The following is a 21,976-nucleotide window of genomic DNA, read 5'->3' as shown; positions in this document are numbered from 1 at the left end:
AACTCATATCCCATGCTGCTGTGGCGTAGGCCAGCAGCTGCAGCTTTGATGTACCCTAGCCTGGGAACTTCCATATGCTGCAAGTGTGGCCCTAAAAAGCAAAAAAAAAAAAAAAAAAAAAAAATCCTGTACTTTTTTTTTGATGAATTGGGGGTACTGACCTAAAAAAAGATTCCACTGACAAAAGTTATACCAACTACAACATGTCATATCAACAAAATGGATAAAAGTTAATCTAATCTAAATAAAGAATGCATAACATCTCATTCTATAAGAATCTACATGTGTAATGTGAATTTGAATTACTCTGACAGAGTAATCCATAAATCAACAGTGCCACTCTTTCTTTCAACTCCCCATAATTTTTTTCTCATCTTAACTTAGAACACATTTTATCTCAAACATCTACTTTATATTTCTACTGTTTCTAATAACCTATATAGTCTTTTATTCCAAATGTAAGCCAAATTAACAGAAATCAGATCTACTTTTATATAATGTATTATTTTATATTAGCAAGATATCTATCTACTAAAATATAGACTCATTACTGGAAGTATAAATTTGACAAGGAGTCAGCAATTTCAGTATCACTGATGAAAAAATACTTTTTTTAAAACTGAACATATCTGAAGTATTTTAACTGTAATAATCTTAGGTGTAAGGGACAAAGCTTTTGACAACAATTTCCCATGAGGAAATATGAAATAAATTTTATTTTAAATAAAATTAGACTTTTAAGAAGCACTAATTTACTCTTGTTTCTGCAGGAAGACAAGCACTTTTATCATATGCATAAAATCTCTTTACAAATGTAATTATTCATTCATTCAACAAATATTTCTGTGTGCTCAGTGAATGCAAAGTACTCTCGGATACTCTAGAGCATCAATGGAAAATAACCGTAAACAGCAGCTATTTCCATCCTTTAATACAGATAGGTACCCAGGAGGTACCACATACCATAATGGTGTAGCATCTTTCAGGACATCCCTTTACCAATAAAAAACACACCTTATATTGTACCATCCCTAACAAACTGAATGCACTAAGAATACATGTGTTGTATGAATACTTAGGAGAAATGATCAAAACATTCTCATCTCATCAGCTAAAGAACTGTGGCTTAAAGATTACTCAAATTTCCAGCTACTTCTGATCATGTGATCAAAAAATATACAAAGTCTCAGTTTCCTCATCATCTGCATTATTAAAAAATCTCCAAATAATGCTATATTGACCATAAAGACTGAGAATAAGGGAAGAAAATATTCTAAATGGAAAGAGAAGTTTAGAAGCACAAATTTTCCTTAAAAGTTAGAAGCATAAGGCTGTGTAGCCAATCACATGTGAGGAAGAGCATGTCTTCTAGAATAATTACTCTTTAAGCCTTAGTTCCTAATCAGTAAGAGGGAGAAAGCAAATTAGTGCCACTGTGTTGTGTTCGGGTGAGAGAAAACAAAGTATGGAGGAGTTCCCATAATGGCTCAACAGTAACAAACCCGACTAGGATTTGGGTTCACTCCCTGGCCTCACTCAGTGAGTTAGGATCTGGCATTGCTGTGGCGGTGGTGTAGGCTGGCAGCTGCAGCTCTGATTCGATCCCTTGCCTGGGAACCTCCATATGCTGCTGATGTGGCCCTCAAAAGCAAAAAAAAAAAAAAAGATAAATACTTCCATACATACACACAATGTATAGAATGTGCTTAGTCTGTTTTAAACACAAAAAGAAATTAATAATAGTGCTGATGAAAAAATTTATAGATCAACTTCTCTAGACAATACATAGTTACCACAAACCAAACTGGACCCTTTTAGACAAAATATCTAACTCTTCTATCTATACTGTAAAGTGGTTCATAAATACCAAGTACACTAAATTAGCAAAAGTTTTGAGTTTTGTTTTTTTTTTTTAATGCTGCATTCCAGTCTTATCCCACCATTATTTTCAGAAGCAGTTTTCCTGACACCTCTGAGACAAATGTGCATGGCTGAGCACAGGGGCAGAGGAGTGGAGAGCTCATCAGCCCAGGCTCTGGAACTAGATGGCTTATCCAAAAATTAAACTCTGCCTCTTATGAGCTGTGTTTCCTGAGCACCACTGTTACCTTAGTCTCCTTATCCATAAATTGAGTTGATAATATACCTACCTTAGTAGGTTACAAAATGCTTATAATAAGTACTCAAGGGTTAGCTGTTTCATTAGAATTATTTTATTACAGTGTGAAATGGAATTTCAAGTTTTCTACACAGGGAGTTCCCGTCGTGGCGCAGTGGTTAACGAATCCGACTAGGAACCATGAGGTTGCGGGTTTGGTCCCTGCCCTTGCTCAGTGGGTTAACGATCCAGCGTTGCCGTGAGCTGTGGTGTAGGTTGCAGACGAGGCTCGGATCCCGCGTTGCTGTGGCTCTGGCGTAGGCCAGTGGCTACAGTTCCGATTCGACCCCTAGCCTGGGAACCTCCATATGCCACAGGAGCGGCCCAAAGAAATAGCAAAAAGACAAAAAAAAAAAAAAAAGTTTTCTACACAGAAGACTAAACTAGATTTAGAGACTAAGTTTCATGCTACTTCTAATTTACTAGATAACTCTAAATCAGCTAATCACTTCCTACACATCTGTCTAACGAAAGTAAAATTTATTGCAAAATCACCTACTGGGGCTTAAAGGTGAAGTCTACATATGAAGGTAAAGTACTTTACTCAAGAAATCAAATTCAAATAAACACTGGTTGATGGACCTAGAACATCTGCATTTCTTTGTATTAAGAAGAGAGACCACTCATATAAATTCAGTAACAGGAAAAGTATGGAGAAAAAAACAAGCTTTGAGGTACCATCCATACAGTGACAGAGCAACAATAAAAACCAGGGACAGGGCTTCCAGAGCATGTGAGGGCTCACTGCACACAAGGCGACATTTGGGTCAAACTGGTAAACAGGAGTCGGTTAAAGAGCAGAGCAGGCTGGTTAGTGCTAGTACTGGGCAAAGCTGCCAGCCACAGAGCAAGAAAGTGTGAGCACCCAGAGCCAGAGCAGCAGGGTCCCACTGTGGGACCACCGCACGCAGAGAATAAATCTTACGGCAAAGACCTCGGCCTGAAGACCAGCCGCTCTCTTTTTCAGCTCCTCCCCTTGAGCCTCTTTGGAATTTAGCTCCTCCTTCAGTTGCTCTACCTGTCACGACATTGTTAGTCTTTTTCACTTTTGTGTCAGCTTAGGTCTTCTTATCATCTGCTTTTGAGCCAGAGCAATAACTGAAAAGAACAATAACTTATAGAACATGATCAAATCTGTTCCCCTAATTCCCTCATCAAAGGACCCTACTCGGGTTCTCTCTTTCCTCAGGGTTTTTCAAATGGACGGAATGTGCTAATCAGCAAATGGGAAGCAGAGATTATATTCCATTTCATTCTCATTAGAGTGAAAAATCAAAACAGAAAGTTGGACATGTGAATTTTTAAGTTCTAAAAGTTAGATGAAATTGGCTGTAGTCGTTGATAACAGGTTCTTAAAATAGAGGAACATCTTACTGACTTCTGTGCAGGTATGGGCATTGCAGCAAGAAGCCAGAAATGGGGAAGGAGTTACAGTTGTATCATGAAAGGAACAGTGTTCACGCCTAAGGAACTGGGGAACTAACACAACTGGGATATGGGGGCCGGCTGGGGGTGGGGAGGGGAATTATGTTCTAGCTAATATTCCGTAATTGACATGAGGCTATTTAATTAAAACACAACAAACCTGATAAACTGATAAATGTAATAAACTAAATCCTGCAATTTGCCTAAAGTAGTTTATAGAATCACACTAAACGCCTTTGCTCTAAGGAAGGAACACGGTGACTGAGGTGAAAACACAGACTGACCCATCCATCTCACTGTGCATGCACCCCAAGTGCACAAGGGAAACAATAAGCCCGATCCACAAGGACCTTCTCCAAGGGAAAGTGCAAAGGGCTTTCCTCTAGGGAACTGTGTTTGAAGGGAAAACACGATTTTATTTAAGCCATTTCAGGGAAAAAAGGAAGAGGGTGTTCAGCCTCTTAGGGTTTCGACTTTTAAAATCTTTCACAAGAGGCAGGGAACGTTTCATATAGTGAGAAAAACTCATCTGGATGTAATTCTACAAATCACCTCAGAGGTAATGACAGACATGAAATGTTAAACTGTGATAATACATACTTAGCCTCTTACAGGTAATTTTCTTTTAAGTGAAATCTGAGATAACTATATGACATCAATAATTCTGACTTTAATCCTGGTCAAGCTCTATCTGAAAGAATTACAAGTAGTCTTCCCTGATACCTGATAAAACAGCGTGAAGTCCACCATCACCGAAGTAGGAATATGCATCAATTTTTCAAACCCCTTTTAAAAATCACATTAGCACACACCATTACCTTATTTTTCATAAACTTGGAATGGCTGCGATAGACCTCCATTTGCTTCATTTCTTCTTCTCGTTCCTCAGTACTCAAAGCCCCATTTGATTTCAGCATCTGAATCTCTTCTTCCAAGTCTCGGAGCCCACGCTCCATAGAGGAAATTTTTGAATCCTAAGGGCAACAGAAGATTTAGACATTAAAGTATTCACAAAAAATCAGAAATCGAGTAAGTCTCTTTTGCAGATGTTTAAATTAATAAAGATAAACAAATATTAAGAAAAACTACCACTGGCATCTTGCTTCTAAAATATATCCTTCATGGCCATTTGGGTGGGAGAAGGAGGACTAGGATCTATGATTTTTCCTCTACTCCTTCCTTTGCACCCGTCTGATTAAAGTTGAGAGTATCAATTAAAGAAGCAGCAATGGAAAACTAAAGTTGTTTGGTACTTTATGGTCAACAAACTTCTGGTGAAAAATTCTGTAATATTATCAGTAAAACCTTTTCTAGCTATAATATTTTACCATTTTACCTGGCAACCCCTAAAAGGTTTATTTCTTCCCCTAAAGGAGTGGTGAGAAGAGTAAGAAAGTTTCAAAGATTTATACAATGGTGTTTGACTATATCTACATTAATAAAGATTTGTTAACATCCCACCCGTCCAAGACTGAGGATCTTAGAACATATCACCTGCAGATAAGGGAGGACAACTATATTACTTACTTTACTTGTTTGCTATACTTCACCATGCATTTGAAATATTTCACAATAATTTTTTAAAAGAAACATCTCTGTCCTTGTAAATCAGCATCACCACAAATATCACCTCCTAAAACAATATCCTTCTATACTCATTTTCTTGGTTTTTGTCTGTCACAGTATCTAGTTTATCCACAGATTACTTTAGATACCACCTACAGAAAACTCCAAGATAAAATACTTTTACATCTATAATTGATATGCTTAATCATCTAAGAAATAACTTAAAGAACATAAATTAAGTATAGCTTAGTTTATTTGGAATATTAGAGGAAACCATTCCTCTAGGAAGAAATTCTGGGATTGACTTTCCTTTTTTTCACTTTATCTCAAGGATGTCTTGACTGACGTTCCTTGCTATCATAACTCCAAGAGCATGCAGATAAGAGTCAAAGGATTTGGAGTTCCCATTGTGGTTCAGAGGCCTTTTTTTTTTTGGTCTTTTTGTCTTTGAGGGCCACACCTGCAGCATATGAAGGTTCCTAGGCTAGGAGTTCAATTGGAACTATAATTGCCAGCCTATGCCAGAGCCACAGCAATGCTGGATCTGAGCTTTGTCTGCGACCTACACCACAGTTCATGACAACACCAGATCCTTAATTCCCTGAGCAAGGCCAGGGATTGAACCCGAGTCCTGGGAACCCCGTGGCTCAGTGGTTAACGAACCCAACTAACATCTATGAGGCTGCAGGTTCCATGACTGGCTTCGCTCAGTGGGTTAAGGATCTGGCATTGCTGTGAGCTGTGGTATAGGTTGCAGACAACTCAGATCTGGTGTTGCTATGGCGTAGGCTGGTGGCTGCAGCTCTTCTTGGGCCTGGCGCCTGGGAACTTCCATTTGCCACAGGGTGCAGCCCTAAAAGTGGGGGAAAAAAAAAAAAGTTAAAGGATTTATCACGAAGTAATTACAACCAGCCATTTTTAGACTTGCATTGTATTACCTTTAAAAATAACCAATGAAAATTTTCTTTTACATATTTATTCAAATGAAAGTTAGATTTGGTTCAAAATTTAAAATATTAAATTAATACAATCAAAGACACTCTAAAAATATTAAATTAATACAATCAAAAGACACTCCAAACCAGGATTTTGATTTACTCATTTTAAATTATCCTGGCCCATAAGGAATAAATAAACTACTTCAAATGCACTATCTGAAAATTCACTTCTAAGATCACCCTAAATCTTCCTGGAAATATCAGGATGTTGTGCCTCAAGAATGACTGAAGTGATAGGTACTGGCATGTGACTAGCCAGCAAATGAAGGAAAGTGAAATGTGGTTCACCTCTGACATCAGCCTGGGTGGTAAGGAAAGAGGACAGCAGAGAGAGAGGACATATTTCTAGCATCACTGGTGTCCACATAAGACAAAGCAGCCTCCAGCTGAGAACCCTGGCTTTACACATGGCACAGCCTCCACCTCCACGAAGCCCCTACAAGGCCCTTTCCAAGAAACATTATCCGGATTTCCTGCTGAGTCTCAGGTAAGGAACCCAACTAGTATCCATGAGGACTCTTATTCAGTCCCTGGCCTCAGTGAGTTAAGGATCTGGCATTGCCGTGAGCTGTGGTGTAGGTCACAGACGTGGCTCGGATCCTGTGTTGCTGTGGCTGTGGCGTAGGCCAGTGCTTGTGGCTCCAATTCAACCCCTAGCCTTGGAACCTCCATGTGCCGAAGGCGTGGACCTTAAAAAAAAAAAGAAAAGAAACATCCATTTTCTCCCCTAATCCCAACCCAGATAGAGAGGCTGCTCTTGACCAAATCAGCAACTTCACTACCAATCGAGCACCATGAAATCATGCACTGAGATCATAACTGCAGCTCTGAAAGCCAGGAGGCAGGCACTGACTACCCTGAAAAGAACCTGCAGGCTGCTCTCTAGGATGAGACCAGAAAATGAATGCCTGATATGCCTGACTAGTTCTACCACCAACTCAACCAGCACTCGGGCTGGGTTTGAGGAGAGTCTTTCCAAGGAGGTTTCTTACTCCTAGAATGCATAATATATATAAATGAAGTCAGTAAATTCTTTATCATCTTACTACTCTGTACTTTCCCAGCCCTGGGTCTCCCATCATTAACCCCCCCAGAGCCCATTGAAATCCTCTGCTCCAAATCTTCAATTTCCCAAAATCTTCAATTTCCCAAATCTTCAATTTCTTTTCAAAAGTTGTCCCCTACCCCAAGTAAACCCTGGCATCCCCAATGGATATAATCTCCCCAAACTCTCTCCAGTGAGGTTCACTAATCCTCCAGCACCAAAAATCAGCAGGGAAAGTGTGGGCATCCTCGAGGCTTCTCAATGCCCTTCCCTTTAAAGCTCCTTCTCTTCTTCTCTCCCCGTCCTCACTGCTGCACCAAGGGACTTCCCAATCAGCCCTGCCCATGTGAAGTCTTCAGCACCTGGCTCACAATCAACCTTTCCTTCAAATGCCACTCTTGCCATCATCCTAGGATTTTAATGTCTGAAATCCTTGACATCCTTAATTCTAATGAACTCATCCTCCAGTCCATTTTAGTATCCAGTTTTCAATACCACATCACCCAGGACTCTCCTCCCAGGCCTGTCACATCGTCACTCTCATTAACTGCCTTTCTTCCATCTCATAGAGATCCCCACTTTCCTTTCACTTTTTCATCCAACCTGTCAGTCCACTCTGAATTCTCTTCCTTCCAATCCAGGCTACATTCCTGGACTGATCATCCAAACCACTCCTTCAATTCATGTGCATCCCAGTAATTCTGCTATATCTACTCAGCAAAACTCTAACCCTACAGCAGTCTGGTAATTCTTTCCTGCTCCTCCACAGCTAAAGGAAAAAGAAAAAAATTAAAGAAGAATAGAGAAGGGAGCAGAGGGAAAAGACTGAAACAAGTACAGGGGTGGGAGAAGGGAGGAGGATGGAGAGGAGGAAAGAGAAAAGATATTATGTCACCTTGAAGACCTGCAGGCTCTTTCACAGTCTACCAATCAGCTTCCTTTTCCTTCTCTCCAGAGCTTCACAATTCTCTCAAGCTCATGCCACTCTCAGCATCTTAACTATTTCAGCTGTGATTTCAACATAACAACAACCTGACCCCACTGGGCCACTAGGATTTTGGAATCTCTTCCTTCTTAGTAGGATGGCCGAAAATTAATACAACCTAAAATAGAGTTACTGCCAGTTAAAACTGGTACACTTCCCCATGCTGTCAAAAGGCAGGTAAAATAATTCCGTAAATAGAGAGACTCATGTGTTTTATTTTTAGGTTCCAACAGGGATCAGGAAATCACATGTACAAATAAACATGTTGGAAATGTGAACATGCAATTAAACCTTTCTAAAGACTTTTTACAAGATTATGTTCAAGACTAATAACTGTCTAACTACAAAGAACTCAGAATCCGCTAATTTGGAATTTGTTTGGTAAACTCTTCCCCCAGTAAGAATAAAGATGTATACAATATAAACTAAATTTTAAGAGGAAATCATCTAAGAAATAGGTTCTCAGAACTGTACTTGAGAAATATTTATTTACATAAAGCTATTTATATACCAAAAACTAAATATTCTTGTCACATCAACAAATATTAAATGAAAGACCACAATACAAAACACTCTGTCAAACTTTTTAGGGGATATGAAGTTTCAAAAAGAGACAGAGGAACTTCCCATCAGGGCTCAATGGAAACGAACCTAACTAGCATCCATGAGGATGAGGGTTCAATACCTGGCTGGCCTCGCTCAGTGGGTTAAAGGATCTGGTGTTACCATGAGCTGTGGTGTAGGTCACAGACTTGGCTTGAATCTAGTGTTGCTGTGGCTGTGGTGTAGGCCAGCAACTACAGCTCCAATTGGACCCCTAGCCTGGGAACTTCCACATGCCACAGGTGCATCCCTTAAGAAAAAAAGAGAGAGAGAGTGCACGAGGGAGAGAGAGAAATGGGGGTTGGGGGTAGAGGAGCTCCTATCTGTAACAGTCTTCCGCCTTTTGTAAGAAAGAATACATTGGTAATAAAAATAATAATAGCAATAACAGGTAACATTGATTAAATGTTTACTATGTGCCAGGTCCTGTTTAAAGTGTTTTACTTGCTTTAACTAATTTAACCACAAAACAACCCATGGAACAGGTACTGTTATTATCACTATTTATCAACAAAGAAATTGAGGCATGAAGAGGTTAGGCACTTCTTCTATGTTATGCACTAATTAAGTAAAGCCAGATTCTGAATCTAGGGAATTTAACTCAGAAGGCAAGATCTTAATCACCAAGTAGTATAAATGTACAGCCTAAAGATTTCCAACTATTCATTAACTTTTTCTTTTTTAATTGTAGAATTTCCTTTCAGTCTTTTTCTGAGTTAACTTTCTGCTGTGATTCACAGTTTCTTGCATTATTCATTAACTTAAAGCTGAGGTCTTCAAAGTATGGTCTGTGGAACCCAGGGGGTGCCTCCTCGTCCTTTTGTGAAGTCAAAACTATTTTCCTAATAATACTATGACTTTACATGCCTTTTCCACCATGTTAATATTTGCACTGAAGATGGGCAAAAACTCGAATGACTCAGGACAACCACAACAGCACCAGAGGGTACTAGCAGTCACTGTTATTCTTCAGTGTCAGGCACTCTCAGTCAAAAAAGATAAATAAGAAAATTTTGCAAACACTGCTTCACCTAAGAATGTCCTTGGTGGAATTCCCTGGTAGCCTGATGGTTGGGGATCCAGCTTTGTCATTGCTGTGGCAAGGATCACTGCTATGGCGCAAGTTTGACCCCCGGCCCAGGAACTTCCACATGTAGCTACGCAAAAAAAAAAAAAAAAAAAAAAAAAGTCCTACTCAGTACTCAACTATTGAGTAAGTACCTTTTAATGTTCCATGTGATGAAACAGGAAGGATCCAGGCACTTCCACTGCTCCCCAGGCTAGCACTGGGTGCTCCTGGGCTGCCAGCTGAATCACATACTTCCTTCATAAAGCCCTATTCTCATTTCAGAGAAAAACTGACAAACTTGATAATCAGCAAACATTTTCTTAAAAATGGGTAAAATGAGTCACTTTAAGAGAAAAAGTGACCTGAGATCAAAAGGTTTGAGGACAGCTGATTTCAAGAAATGCTGGACAAAAGGAAATGAAACTGAAGTTCTTTTAATGGGTCACTTTCATTAAATCTTACTATTTCTTCTCAGTCTACAAAATAAGTGAAATATTACTACATACCACTTTCTGAAACTCACATGTGAAAGTATGGCCACTTGAAAGTGTGAACTGACATGTAAGATTCCTAACTAAGTAAGGTCTCACTTACCTTCATCTCAATAACAGTTTGCAGAGCTTTAGTTTTGGCAGAATCCGGGGCATTCTCAAATCTCCGATGCATCTCCTACAGAAGAGAAACAAGAGACAAACCAACTATAATGGAAAAAATAAAAATCATTAAAAAAAATTAAAAAATAAAAGAGAAGCAAGAGAGAGTAAGCGCCCTCCTTTTCACTCTTTCTTCAGAGGGGGAGTGGAGAGGTGAGGAGCAGTAGCTGCATTACTACAGCCTTGGGAGACACTGATGACTTTCTGTTTCCTGGACCTTTTCCTGCAGACCAGGAAACCCACAGACTGCATTGGGGCTAAGGGTCTCAGGAGCGTGACTGTCTCTGAACACCTGGTTTCACACACTGAGCCACTACGACAACTCACACTCCAGCACATTCCCAGGCTTGTGTATCACTCTTCCACATGACTCCAAGACATTCTCAGAACTCCAAACAATTCAAAAGGGGGTTAGAAATATTCCCCTTTTAAAAGGAGAAATCAGGAGTTCCCCTCTTGGCTCAGCAGTTAACGAATCTGACTAGCATCCATGAGGATACAGATTTAATCCCTGGCCTCGCTCAGTGGATTAAGGATCTGGTGTTGCGGTGAGCTGTGGTGTACGTTGCAGACTCGGCTCGGATCCTGCATTGATGCGGCTGTGGTGTAGGCCAGCAGCTACAGCTCTGATTCAACCCCTAGCCTGAGAACTTCCATGTGCCGCGGGTGTGGCCCTACAAAGCAAAAATAAATAAATAAATAAAATAAAACAAAAGGAGAAATCAAAGCAGTCATGGACTGCACTGTGAAAGCTACTGAAAGCATCTGTGTTGACAATACCCTTTCCACAGCCATCTCCTCCCACTGCAATAGCCACCTGGCCACCTAGGATGGAAATCTCGCTCCAGAGGGGCTACAATCAGAAAAAAAAAGAAGGTAAGGGAGTTCCCATTGTGGCTCAGCAGGTTAAGAACTCAACTAGTATCCATGAGGATTTGGGTTCAATCCCAGGCTTCACTCAGTGGGTTAAAGGATCCAGTGTTGCCATGAGCTATGGTATAGGTTGCAGATGGCAGCTCGGATCTGGCATTACCATGGCTATGATGTAGGATGGTAACTGCAGCTCTGATTTGACCCCTAGCTCGAGAAGTTCCATATGCTGCAGGTTAAAAAAAAAAAAAAAAAAAAAAAAAAAGAAGGAGGAGAAAAAAACGAAGAAGGTAAGATTGTTGAATGAGTTTCCAAAATAGGCTATGTTTAACAAATGTCAGAAAAACAGCTATTTTTTTTCAATCCAAATATCAGTGCATTCAGGATCAGAAAAGAAGGAGACAGTAGAATTCAGTTAGGGTCTTCAAGGATTACCCTGAAGCTACCAGACCTTCTCAGGCTATTTTCCTGTCAGATTTTGTGAACATCTCTGTCAGTCAGTAATTACAAATTACCCTGGGATGGCCTATAATGACCCCAGAGAATAGAGATGGATACTTTCCGTGTGGACAGTGCTGGTGAACTTCTAGACTGCCCTCTGCCTGCCTACTTGACATCTCTGTATAGATGTCTACTAAGTAACTCAAACTTATTTTACCCAAAACAAAACTCTTGATTTTCTCCCCTCTATTCTAGACCCTCCTCTGATGACTGAGGGGTATTCCTATCTCCTTAAATGGCACTACCCTGCCGGTGGCTCACACCAAACACCAGAGTGTCTCCATTCATTCCTCCCCGATCTGCATTTCCTACCACCAATTCTAGAGCAGGTCCTGATTGTTCTATCTTCAAAATAGCTCTTGAATTTAACATTCACTCCACTTCCAGTTAGTTTAAGCCTCGATTGCTACAATAGCCTCTAGTTAAATTTCCTTCCATTTCCTCTGTCCATTTTAAAGAAAGCAATGGAGGTCATCTTGATAAAGCACAAATCATGGTACTAGTCTGTTTTAAATTCTTCAATGAGTTTCCCATTGACTTGTCACTCTCTATAAGGTTAATACAACCTGACTGTAACAGGTAGAAGACTGGCCCTCTTGTCATAATCTATTTTAAAATTAGACAAATGCATGAAGAAACTTTTTAGACACTGGAAAACAAGAAGCACAAGACCATGCTCCTTGAGAGAAGAGAAACTAACAAGGTCACAGTCCAGAGTTGCTATCCAATATGTGATATAGGGATAGGAAGACCAAACAGAAAAGAGCAGTCCTGCAGAGCTCAGAAGACAGACCAACAGGTAAGAGTCCTAAAGATAGCAGAAACGAGCAGAGCAGAATAGCACAAAGAAGGTAGCTAGCCAGGAAAGCAATAGTATCTAAACTGACAGAGGTCCCCTGGAGTCTTTGGCCAAATACAAAGTGTGCACACACAGGGAAAGACTCTACAATGTCAGACACAGAACAACTACTAGGGACAGAACAACTAACAGAGAGCTATGAGCTGAGCAACGACCTGAACTGACATGGGGCTGGAAAAAATTCAAGCCCCAAATAGCCAAAGTTGGAGAAAACATCAGAGGCACTGAGGATAGACACCAGAAAGGCCACATCTTAGGAGCAGAGGGAGTCTAGCCCTGGAGGAAAGGCCATCAAGACTAGCCCCAAAAGAGTCTAAAAGCAAGGCTTGTAAGGGCCATGTTAATCCACAATTAATGCTTGTAAGAAAAAACACTTCATTAAGAACTATATCCAGTCTCTTGGGATAGACCATGACTGAAAATAAGATAAGAAAAGGACTGTATGTATGAATGGGTTCTGTACAGCAGAAACTGGCACAACATTGTAAATCAACTATAATTTTTTTAAATAATAATAAAAAATTTAAGAACACTTCATTAATAAAGACAGTAAAACCCAGAACATGTTAATCTAGAACAAAATCTGAACATGCTAGTTCAGACCATAACAATCTCTCACTTCCATGAAAGCAATAAACTCATCAGTTACCTCCCAGCCCCAGCTTGTCCACACTTAATCTATTCACTATATTGTAAACAGGCAATGGGAGTCACACAGATATTTAACAATACATGTTTAATAAATGAATGCAAAACTTTAAAATGTGTAAACAAAATAAAACAAATCCTTCTAATTCTAAATAATTTCACCTATTAATAAAGTCCTGTGACCTACACTTCACATTTTTCCTATATTATTTCTTGGGCGTTCCCGTTGTGGCTCAACAGAAACAACCCAACTAGTATCCATGAGGATGTAGGTTTGATCCCTGGCCCCGCTCAGAGGGGTTAAGGATCCAGCCATGGGCTGTGCTGTAGGTCGCAGATGCAGCTTGGATCTGGAGTTGCTGTGGCTGTGGTGTAAGCGGGCAGCTGCAACTCTGATCAGACCCTTATGCAGGGCAACTTCCACATGCTGCAGGTGCGGCCCTAAAAAGAAAAAATAATTCTGTACCTCACTTGATATATTAAAATTGCATTTCTTTGAAATACCTCACAGTTCAGATACTGAACTAATTTATCTGATCTCTTTCCCATTACCTTCTTCTAAATTAGGTAAATTTCCAAATGCTTTAAGGTGAAACTATTACAATTTCTCTTTAAACTCTGGCAAGCATATAAGCAATATATAAAAAAGCGGAAATCCATTTGAATAAAAAAATCCTGCTCTGCTAAGGAACTAGGATGAACTTTAAACCACTCACAAGCATAAAGCTTTCCTATTAAGACATTTTAAAACCCATCGCTTATAACCATTCCAAGGCCTGCACATTCAAGCTCAGTGGTCTGATAAACTCCCCCCACACACAGGGTACAAGCCTGACTCAAACCCTGTTAATAAAGAGAGAAGACTCTGGAAATAAAAATGAATGCACTATTCAAAAACAAAACGAAACAGAAGGAGTTCCCCTCATGGTGCACCAGAAACGAATCCGACTAGGAACTATGAGGTTGCAGGTTCATTATCTGGCCTCACTCAGTGGGTTAAGAGTCCAGCGTTGCCGTAAGCTGTGGTGTAGGTCGCAGACTCAGCTTGGTTCTGGAGTTGCTGTGGCTGTGGCTGTGGCTGTGGCTGTGGCGTAGGCCAGAAGCCGTAGCTCCGATTCAACCCCTGGCCTGGGAACCTCCATATGACATGGGTGCGGCCCTAAAAAGGAAAAAAAAGAAGAATGCACTATTCAAACAAATGTAAGAAGTAGAACATACTATATGCTTGCTTTATTTTGCTCTTTTTAGTCTGAAAATTTTCATTAAAAAAAAATTAGGAGTTCCCGTCCTGGCTCAGCAGAAATGAATCCGACTAGTATCCATGAGAACACAGGTTCAATCCCTGGCCTAGATCAGTGGGCTAAGGATCCAGTGTTGCTGTGAGCTGTGGTGTAGGTCACATATGCGCTCAGATCCCGTGTTGCTGTGGCTGTGGTGTAGGCTGGCAGCTGTAGTTCCGATTCAATCACTAGCCTGGAACCACCATATGCTGCAGGTTCAGCCCTAAAAAGAACAGAAAAAAAATTAAAGTGCAGGTAGAATTACACTGTCAACTGTGGTACCCAGTAGAAAATGTGTTCATTTTCTTTCATTAATTTAAAGAATACTGGAGTTCCCGTCATGGCTCAGTGGTTAACGAATCCAACTAGGAACCATGAGGTTTCGAGTTCCATCCCTGGCCTTGCTCAGCGGGTTAAGGATCCGGTGTTGCCGTGAGCTGTGGTGTAGGTCACAGACGCGGCTCAGATCCCACATTGCTGTGGCTCTGGCATAGGCTGGCAGCTACAGCTCCGATTCGACCCCTAGCCTGGGAACCTCCATATGCCATGGGAGCGGCCCAAGAAATGGTAAAGATGAAAAAAAAAGAAGGATCCGGCATTGCTGTTAGCTGTGGTGTAGGTCGCAGATGTGGCTCAGATCCCACATTGCTGTGGCTCTGGTGTAGGCCGGTGGCTACAGCTCGATTGGACCCCTAGCCTGGGAACCTCCATATGCCGTGAGAGCAGCCCAAGAAATGGCAAAAAGACAAAAAAAAAAAAAAGAATACTGACTAGAGAAAGAAAACAATTTACGAACAAAATTTCCCTCTTCCATTGGTAGTTTCCTTTTAAAAGTATGTTAACATTTACCTACACAACTGAGAAAAAGAAATATTTGTGATTGACAAGTAGTACTTATGTCTGAAATTTCTTTTTTTTCAGGTTTCAGTTTTAGCCCCCAGCACCCTGGTTCAAAGGTAGATGCCCTTCAACAGATTTAAATCTCGCACGCAGGTTCTGGGCTTACTATACTTGACACAGAGAATTGAAGAAAGAGCCCTCACTCCTTTCTGTATCTCAATTCATCCAATGACAGACAGTATTGCACTTCAACCTTCTACCACCTCTAGTAACGGCATTATTCTGCGAAAACCTATCTTCCTGTCAGATGGAACAGAGATACATATAACACACCAAAAAGAAGGGGGGGGAAACCTATGTAACTTTGCATTTTCTACAATCACAAAGAAAGGGCAAACTAACTAGGGTCACCTTTTTCTTTTTTCAGTTCCTTCTATTCTCTGTCCATTGTTCCTGTTTTTTGTGTATATATATTTATTTCTCTTTTTTTCCCCTACAGCTTCTCTGCTTTTACCCTACAACTGCCAAAGATACAGACAGGCATTCCTCAGATATGCTCGTTAAGAGTCAGAATGACTAGCCCAGACCTAGTCAAACAGTAGGACTTTTAACCTCAAACACTTCGGCAAATCCTAACATGACAACAGTTGTACTAAACAAGGGTTGTTGACTGAAATATTACAGAGACAAAAATTAGCATATATGTAAATATTTTAAAACAATTTAGTATTTTATTCATCACAATAGGATCTACGTTTCATTTATCTATTTTGGCCACACCCTGGCATGTTGAAGTTCCTGCTTAAGCTGCTGCAGTGCAATGCCAGATCCTTAACCCACTGCACCAGAGGAGAACTCAAGGATCTACATTTTTAAAATTTATTTATTTGTTTGTTTACTTTAACAGCCACACCTGCGGCATATGGAAGTTCCCAGGCTAGAGGTTAAATTAGAGCTGCAGCTGCTGGCCTATGCCACAGCCACAGCAACACCAGATCTGAGCAGCATCTGCAACCTATGCCTCAGCTCACGGCAAGGCCAGATCCTTAACCCACTGAGCAAGCTCAGGGATCGAACCCATATCCTCATGGATACTAGTCAGGTTCTTAACCACCTAAGCCACAATGGGAACTCTCCATACTTTTTTAAAAAAAAGAAGGACATACAGATCTGAAATACATTATTTATGCAGCCTATAGACAATGCCAGGAATGCATATGGACTGCTGATCCAAAAATTACATAGCTAGAGTTTCCTGGTGGCTCAGTGGGTTAAGGATCCAGTAATTGTCACTGCTGTGGCTCAAGTTTGATTCCTGGCCTGGGAACTTCCATATACTGCATGTGTAAAAAGAGAAACAAAAAACAAAAATTCCACAGCCAACTTAGTATATTCTGCCAATAGACTGAAAATCAAAAGTTGGTGTTTAACAGAATCACTTGTAAAGCCTGTTAAAATTCCATATGCCCAGGCCTCAGGCACTAACCATGTCTTGACTGCAGTTCACTACTTGTCCTATAGATGTCTTCACTCTTCTATCCATCAAAGGAAAGGCACTCCAGTAAACAATACAAAATCTAACAGCAAGTCACATAACAATGTAATTTTGGTACAAACAGAAAATACAATGCTTAATTTAAATTTTTAATATTTTCTTCTGTGTCTTTTATTTGGGGGAATTACTGACCTGCTATTTACAGAATCGTGCTCATAAAGAAAATGGAAATCTAGTCACAAACGTTCCTGGATATGAGTGCTATTTTAATGTTACTGTATTTCATCAAATCTAAGATGCCACTGATTGTAAGACATACCACTGTTTAATGTGCTAGAAAGAAGGAAATGCCTCCAAATAAATCACCAACAATCTTTACGTAATAGTCCAGCCACATGTTACAAAGCTTTACCCCAAATTATCATTTTAACTTTTGTTAACTGGACTTTCTAACATACACAAATTTAATTATTTAAGGTTCTTGCTATGGCAGTAAAAGACTCTTTCCTATCTCAAGATTAACAGTAAAAGCTTTTTACTTACATTTTCTTTCAGTGTTTTTATTCTTTAAGAAGTAGCTCTTCACCTAAAATCTAATTTAATGTAACTATGTAATTGTTTTCCAAATAGATGGCCATTATTCCAAAACAGGCATCATAACTATATTATTTTCAGGTTCTGTTTCATCCATCTAGCTATCTAATACTGTGCCAGAATCACACATTTTAATATGACTGAGCTCAAAATACATATATCATGATCTGCTTTAAACAAGTGTTCCTACACTGCTCTTCTTGCAAATAAACTGCAACATCATTTGGGCATGTTTCAAGAATATTTGTATTGGGATTACATTAAATATACAGAGTTGGGGGAAAACAACATGTTTATATTAATGCTCCCATCTATGCTGTAATGAAAATGTAGCTCCATCCTTTCCATTATCACTACTGACATTAGTTATTCGATTTTCCTTATCTAATTGCACTGCCTAACACTTCTACAATAATGTTAAATATTGATGAACATAGCTATCTTTGACCTCCCTGTAACTTCTAGTGATGTCTGGTATGTCACAGTAAACACGATGCTGGCCCTACTAGTCTGAAACACGTTTATAATGCGCATATTATTGAGTTGTTTCTATTTAACTTATGCTGTAAAAGGATCAATTCTTTTTATCTGGTTTAGTTTTCAAAGTGTCCGTGACATTTTATCTAACGTCTCTGAGATAGCTATCAAACACTGTAAGGTTGTCTTTTCCTTTTACCTTTTACAAACTAAAACTGTGAATGATACATCAAGCCCTAGAATCAACTCCTTTTGGTCAGAATATTACACTTATATCATACACTGATTTTACTTGCCAATATCTTATTTATAATTTCTGTATCTAAACTCATAAGCAAAACTGGTTTGGGGTTTTAGTTCATTTGTTTTCTAACCTTCATCGGGTTTTAGTATCCAGTACGATAAAAAAGAATTGGAAAAACTATCCTTCCTTCTGTAAGCTTCCCGTTTAAATCTTTCCTAATGTTTCAACTTATTCAACCAGCATTTCTTAAGTACCCACTGTGGATTTGTTAGACACTGACAAGATAAATTATATATATCCATCCATAAACTTGATGCAAAAAATTAATCAAACAATGAAGAAACACATACGTAGGTGTACTATGAATGGTTCATTTACATCTATGTATAGAGCTGCACAGGGAAGACTTCACAGAAGAACTGAAATCTGAGCTAAATCTTAAAGGTAAGCAGGAGAAAGGGAAAGGAAAACAAACATTCTAAACATGTTACTCAAGCAATCACTTCCACAGGCTCTTAAAACAATTTTAATCCACATGACTGTGTTTTCTGTAAGAGGATGCCACACTACGAGCGGCAACTGGAATTGGGCACTGGTACAACTAACAAGGCCTATATTTCTTTCCACATTATGTTCAGAAGTGCGACTTGATATTTTGTAGAGCTTGTTATTTCAAAATGTGTCATAAACTCATGTTCCTTCCTACTGCTTGTTCAAATTCACCATATTTCTGATTGTACTCTGCCAGAGTAACACTGTGGCTTTTCACAATCCTTAACTATTCACGATTTATTAACTCTAAAACTCAAAAAATATATGGGCATAGGTGGAAATATTCAGGACAGAAGCAGCAAAAATGTAACATTCAAAGTTCTCACGATGCTGGTAGGGTTTTCATGCTGCATGCTGTTTGAGATTATTACAGCTTCTCTAACCATGTTCTATGGCAGGCTCCAGGTTACCTCATTAAAATACAAACTCTTCAAAGTTAACTGCAAGAAACTTTGGATAGTGTCTAAACACTGATAGAAAATTCTCCAAAACAGTACTGTCTGGTAATCTGAAGACTGTAATGTACACAGCTGCAGATTAACCATTAAAAACACAGTATACGCTGTTAGGATAAATTGCTCCAATCATTCTGGAAGACAAGTCTGACATTCAGAATTTTGAACATGTACACACCCTGAGCAAATTCATTTCTGAGAGTTCATCCTAAAGAAAAAACTTAACGTACAGGAATATATGGCTAGGGATATTCAGTGCAGCACACTTTTATAATGATGAAAAATTAATAGTAGTTTTCCATAGTGAAGAGATTTAAAAAAAAATATGATGTCACCTATACGTGGACTCTTAAAAAAGGATACAAATGAGCTTATTTGCAGAGAAGAAACAGACTCACAACTTTAAAAAACTTAAGGTTACCAAAGGCGACAGGAGGCAGATGGAAGGGATGGACTGGGGGTTTGGGATTGGCATATGCACACTGAGGTATACTGAATGACTGGTCAACGGGGACCTGCTGTATAGCAAAGAGAACTCTACCCAATATTCTGTGATCATCTATGCGGGAAAAGAACCTGAGAGAGAATGGATATGCGTATATGTATGACTGGGTCACCTTGTTGTACAGCAGAAATTATCCCAACCTTGCAAATTAACTATATTTCAATAAAACTTTAAGAAAAACAAAACAAAAACACCACCACCAACAACAACAAAAAAGAGATAATGTAATGTAAATGTAATGGAATATTATAAATTCAACTGAAATTATAAAACTCCACATGTACTGACAAAGAAAGATGCTCAAGACAAATTATTAAGAAAAGCTGGTGAGGCATTCCCTGGTAGCCTAGCAGTTAAGGATCCAGCGTTATCACTACTGTGGCTTGGGTCACTGCTGTGACAGGTTCAATCCCGAACCTGGGAACTTCCACGTGTCACAGGCGCAGCCAACAAAGACAAAGAAAAGCTGGTGACATTACGTTATGCATCACTGCACTAATACAGCAGCCACTACTTACATGAGATACTTTAATTTTAAATTAGTTATATTTAAATAAAATTTAAAATTCAGTTCCTCAGCCACATTTCAATTGCTCAACAGTCACATGCAGTTGGTGGCTACCATAATATACAGGGCATATATAGATCATTTCCATCATCATAGGAAGTTGGAAGTTTTGCTGCTTTTAGCCCTCCTTCCTCACATTTCATTTTAAAAGGGATTATTCAGACTGGCACTAAAAACAATCCTGAGATTTTTTTTCCCCCTATCCTACTGTTAAAGTTATCTGAAGTCTCTGACCTTATATAGAGAATTACAGCAGTCAATTTTTTAAAATTCAATGAAAGATGAATTCTTGAAAACAAAGCATTACCTAGAAAAGTGAAAAATTATCAATAGGCACAGTGGTCAGCTAAAGTCTGAGTTTCCTCTCTGAAAAATAAGGGACAGTACGCTTCTATATCACTCTTTCTAGCTGTGCCTCCATGGCAGCAAATGATTTTTATCACGTATCTTTTATAGCAAGGCAACAGTTTCCATGGAAATAGGGCAAATATCCATTACTGCTGCCAAGGACTTTATAAGCACACTTAAACTGAGGTAACTGCTTACTTTCATTTACTAATATTTTAAAATTGAGCAACAGCTACTCTGATTCTGACTTTGTTGTGTGTGTGTGTCTATGAACAAATCAAGAGATGAGTAACAAATCAAGAAAATTCTGTCCCTCTGTAGCAATAAAATGAGTCTATAGAATCCAAGAGGGGGAAAAAAAAGATCCAGGAGATTATTAAGCCAGAATACATACCAGCTAATGTCATCCCATAGCAAATTAGAATAGAAATCAGCACAGAACCTAAGTATGAAAGAAGAAATTCCCTTCCAATAGTCTAGGAGAGCATCTAAGTTTATCTAGGCCAAAATGCTGACAAATCTAGAAAAAAAGACTGTAAGTCATAACAACTGAAAAAAAGCAGTCACTCACCTCTCTCAACAGAGCATTCTCTTTTTCCTTCTGGTCCAAAAGGCTTTCTAGGTGATGGACGTGCATCTCTGCCTCTGCCAGTCTCCTTGTTCTCTCATGGTCTTCCTCAGTAGCCTTAGCAGAAAGGCCCTTGCTCTGCAACATCTCCAGAAGCTTCTTGATGGATTCATCCCGAGCATTCAGGGTTTGCTTCTGAGTCTCAATCCGTAGTTCCATTTCCTCCAGAGTTTTTCGAAGAAGGAAGAGTTCTTTGGCCTGTCGCTCATGCTCAGCATGCAACCTCTGAAAGTTCTCCTCCGTCAGCTCTGCCACACAAGGTTCACCAGTCCTACTGCTACTATCTTGTTGAAACAGCTGGTTCAGGTCCCTCTGGATCCGCAATTCATCCTGCAGAGCCTGGATTGTCATTTGCATGTGCTAGAATCAAGACAAAAAAGAAAACCCAAATCAGCTTTCCTTCTCAAGTAGCAAAAATAAAGCAGAATAGGGCCAGTCAGAAAGTAGCCACCAGAGCGCTGAGAACCCTGCATTTAGCAAATTCAGATTCACAGTATTTTGTTTTACACTGCCTTTAAATATGATTGAGATAATCTGTAAAATGTCAGTAACTTGTCTTTATTACCAGCAGGAAACAAAGTCTAGCAGCTCTTCATTTTGCTTAAGCCAT

General features: G+C 39.4%; 1 protein-coding gene across 26 annotated transcripts in view; it reads right to left on the bottom strand.

Moving 5' to 3' along the window:
- Positions 1-21,976, bottom strand: part of ERC1 (ELKS/RAB6-interacting/CAST family member 1) — a 384,984-nt gene that overhangs the window by 287,758 nt on the left and 75,250 nt on the right. For 14 of the 26 annotated variants that reach the window (XR_002344307.1, XR_002344308.1, XR_002344311.1 and 11 more), the window contains exons 3-6: positions 21,310-21,726; positions 10,444-10,518; positions 4,402-4,557; positions 3,084-3,176 (exon numbers count right to left, since the gene is read on the bottom strand). Coding sequence is in view for 15 of the 26 variants with exons in the window: in XM_021092971.1 (XP_020948630.1) it covers positions 3,084-3,176; positions 4,402-4,557; positions 10,444-10,518; positions 21,310-21,726 (741 nt within the window). In the remaining 11 variants the exon portion in view is untranslated. The remainder of the gene's footprint in view (positions 1-3,083; positions 3,177-4,401; positions 4,558-10,443; positions 10,519-21,309; positions 21,727-21,976) is intronic. The other 12 variants (XR_002344310.1, XR_002344314.1, XM_021092976.1 and 9 more) reach the window with 2 other exon arrangements.

The sequence above is a fragment of the Sus scrofa genome, chromosome 5 (assembly GCF_000003025.6).
Source record: "Sus scrofa isolate TJ Tabasco breed Duroc chromosome 5, Sscrofa11.1, whole genome shotgun sequence".
Taxonomy (NCBI): domain Eukaryota; kingdom Metazoa; phylum Chordata; class Mammalia; order Artiodactyla; family Suidae; genus Sus; species Sus scrofa.
Note: the sequence above shows the minus strand (reverse complement) of the source record. Positions and strands in the feature narration are given on the sequence as shown.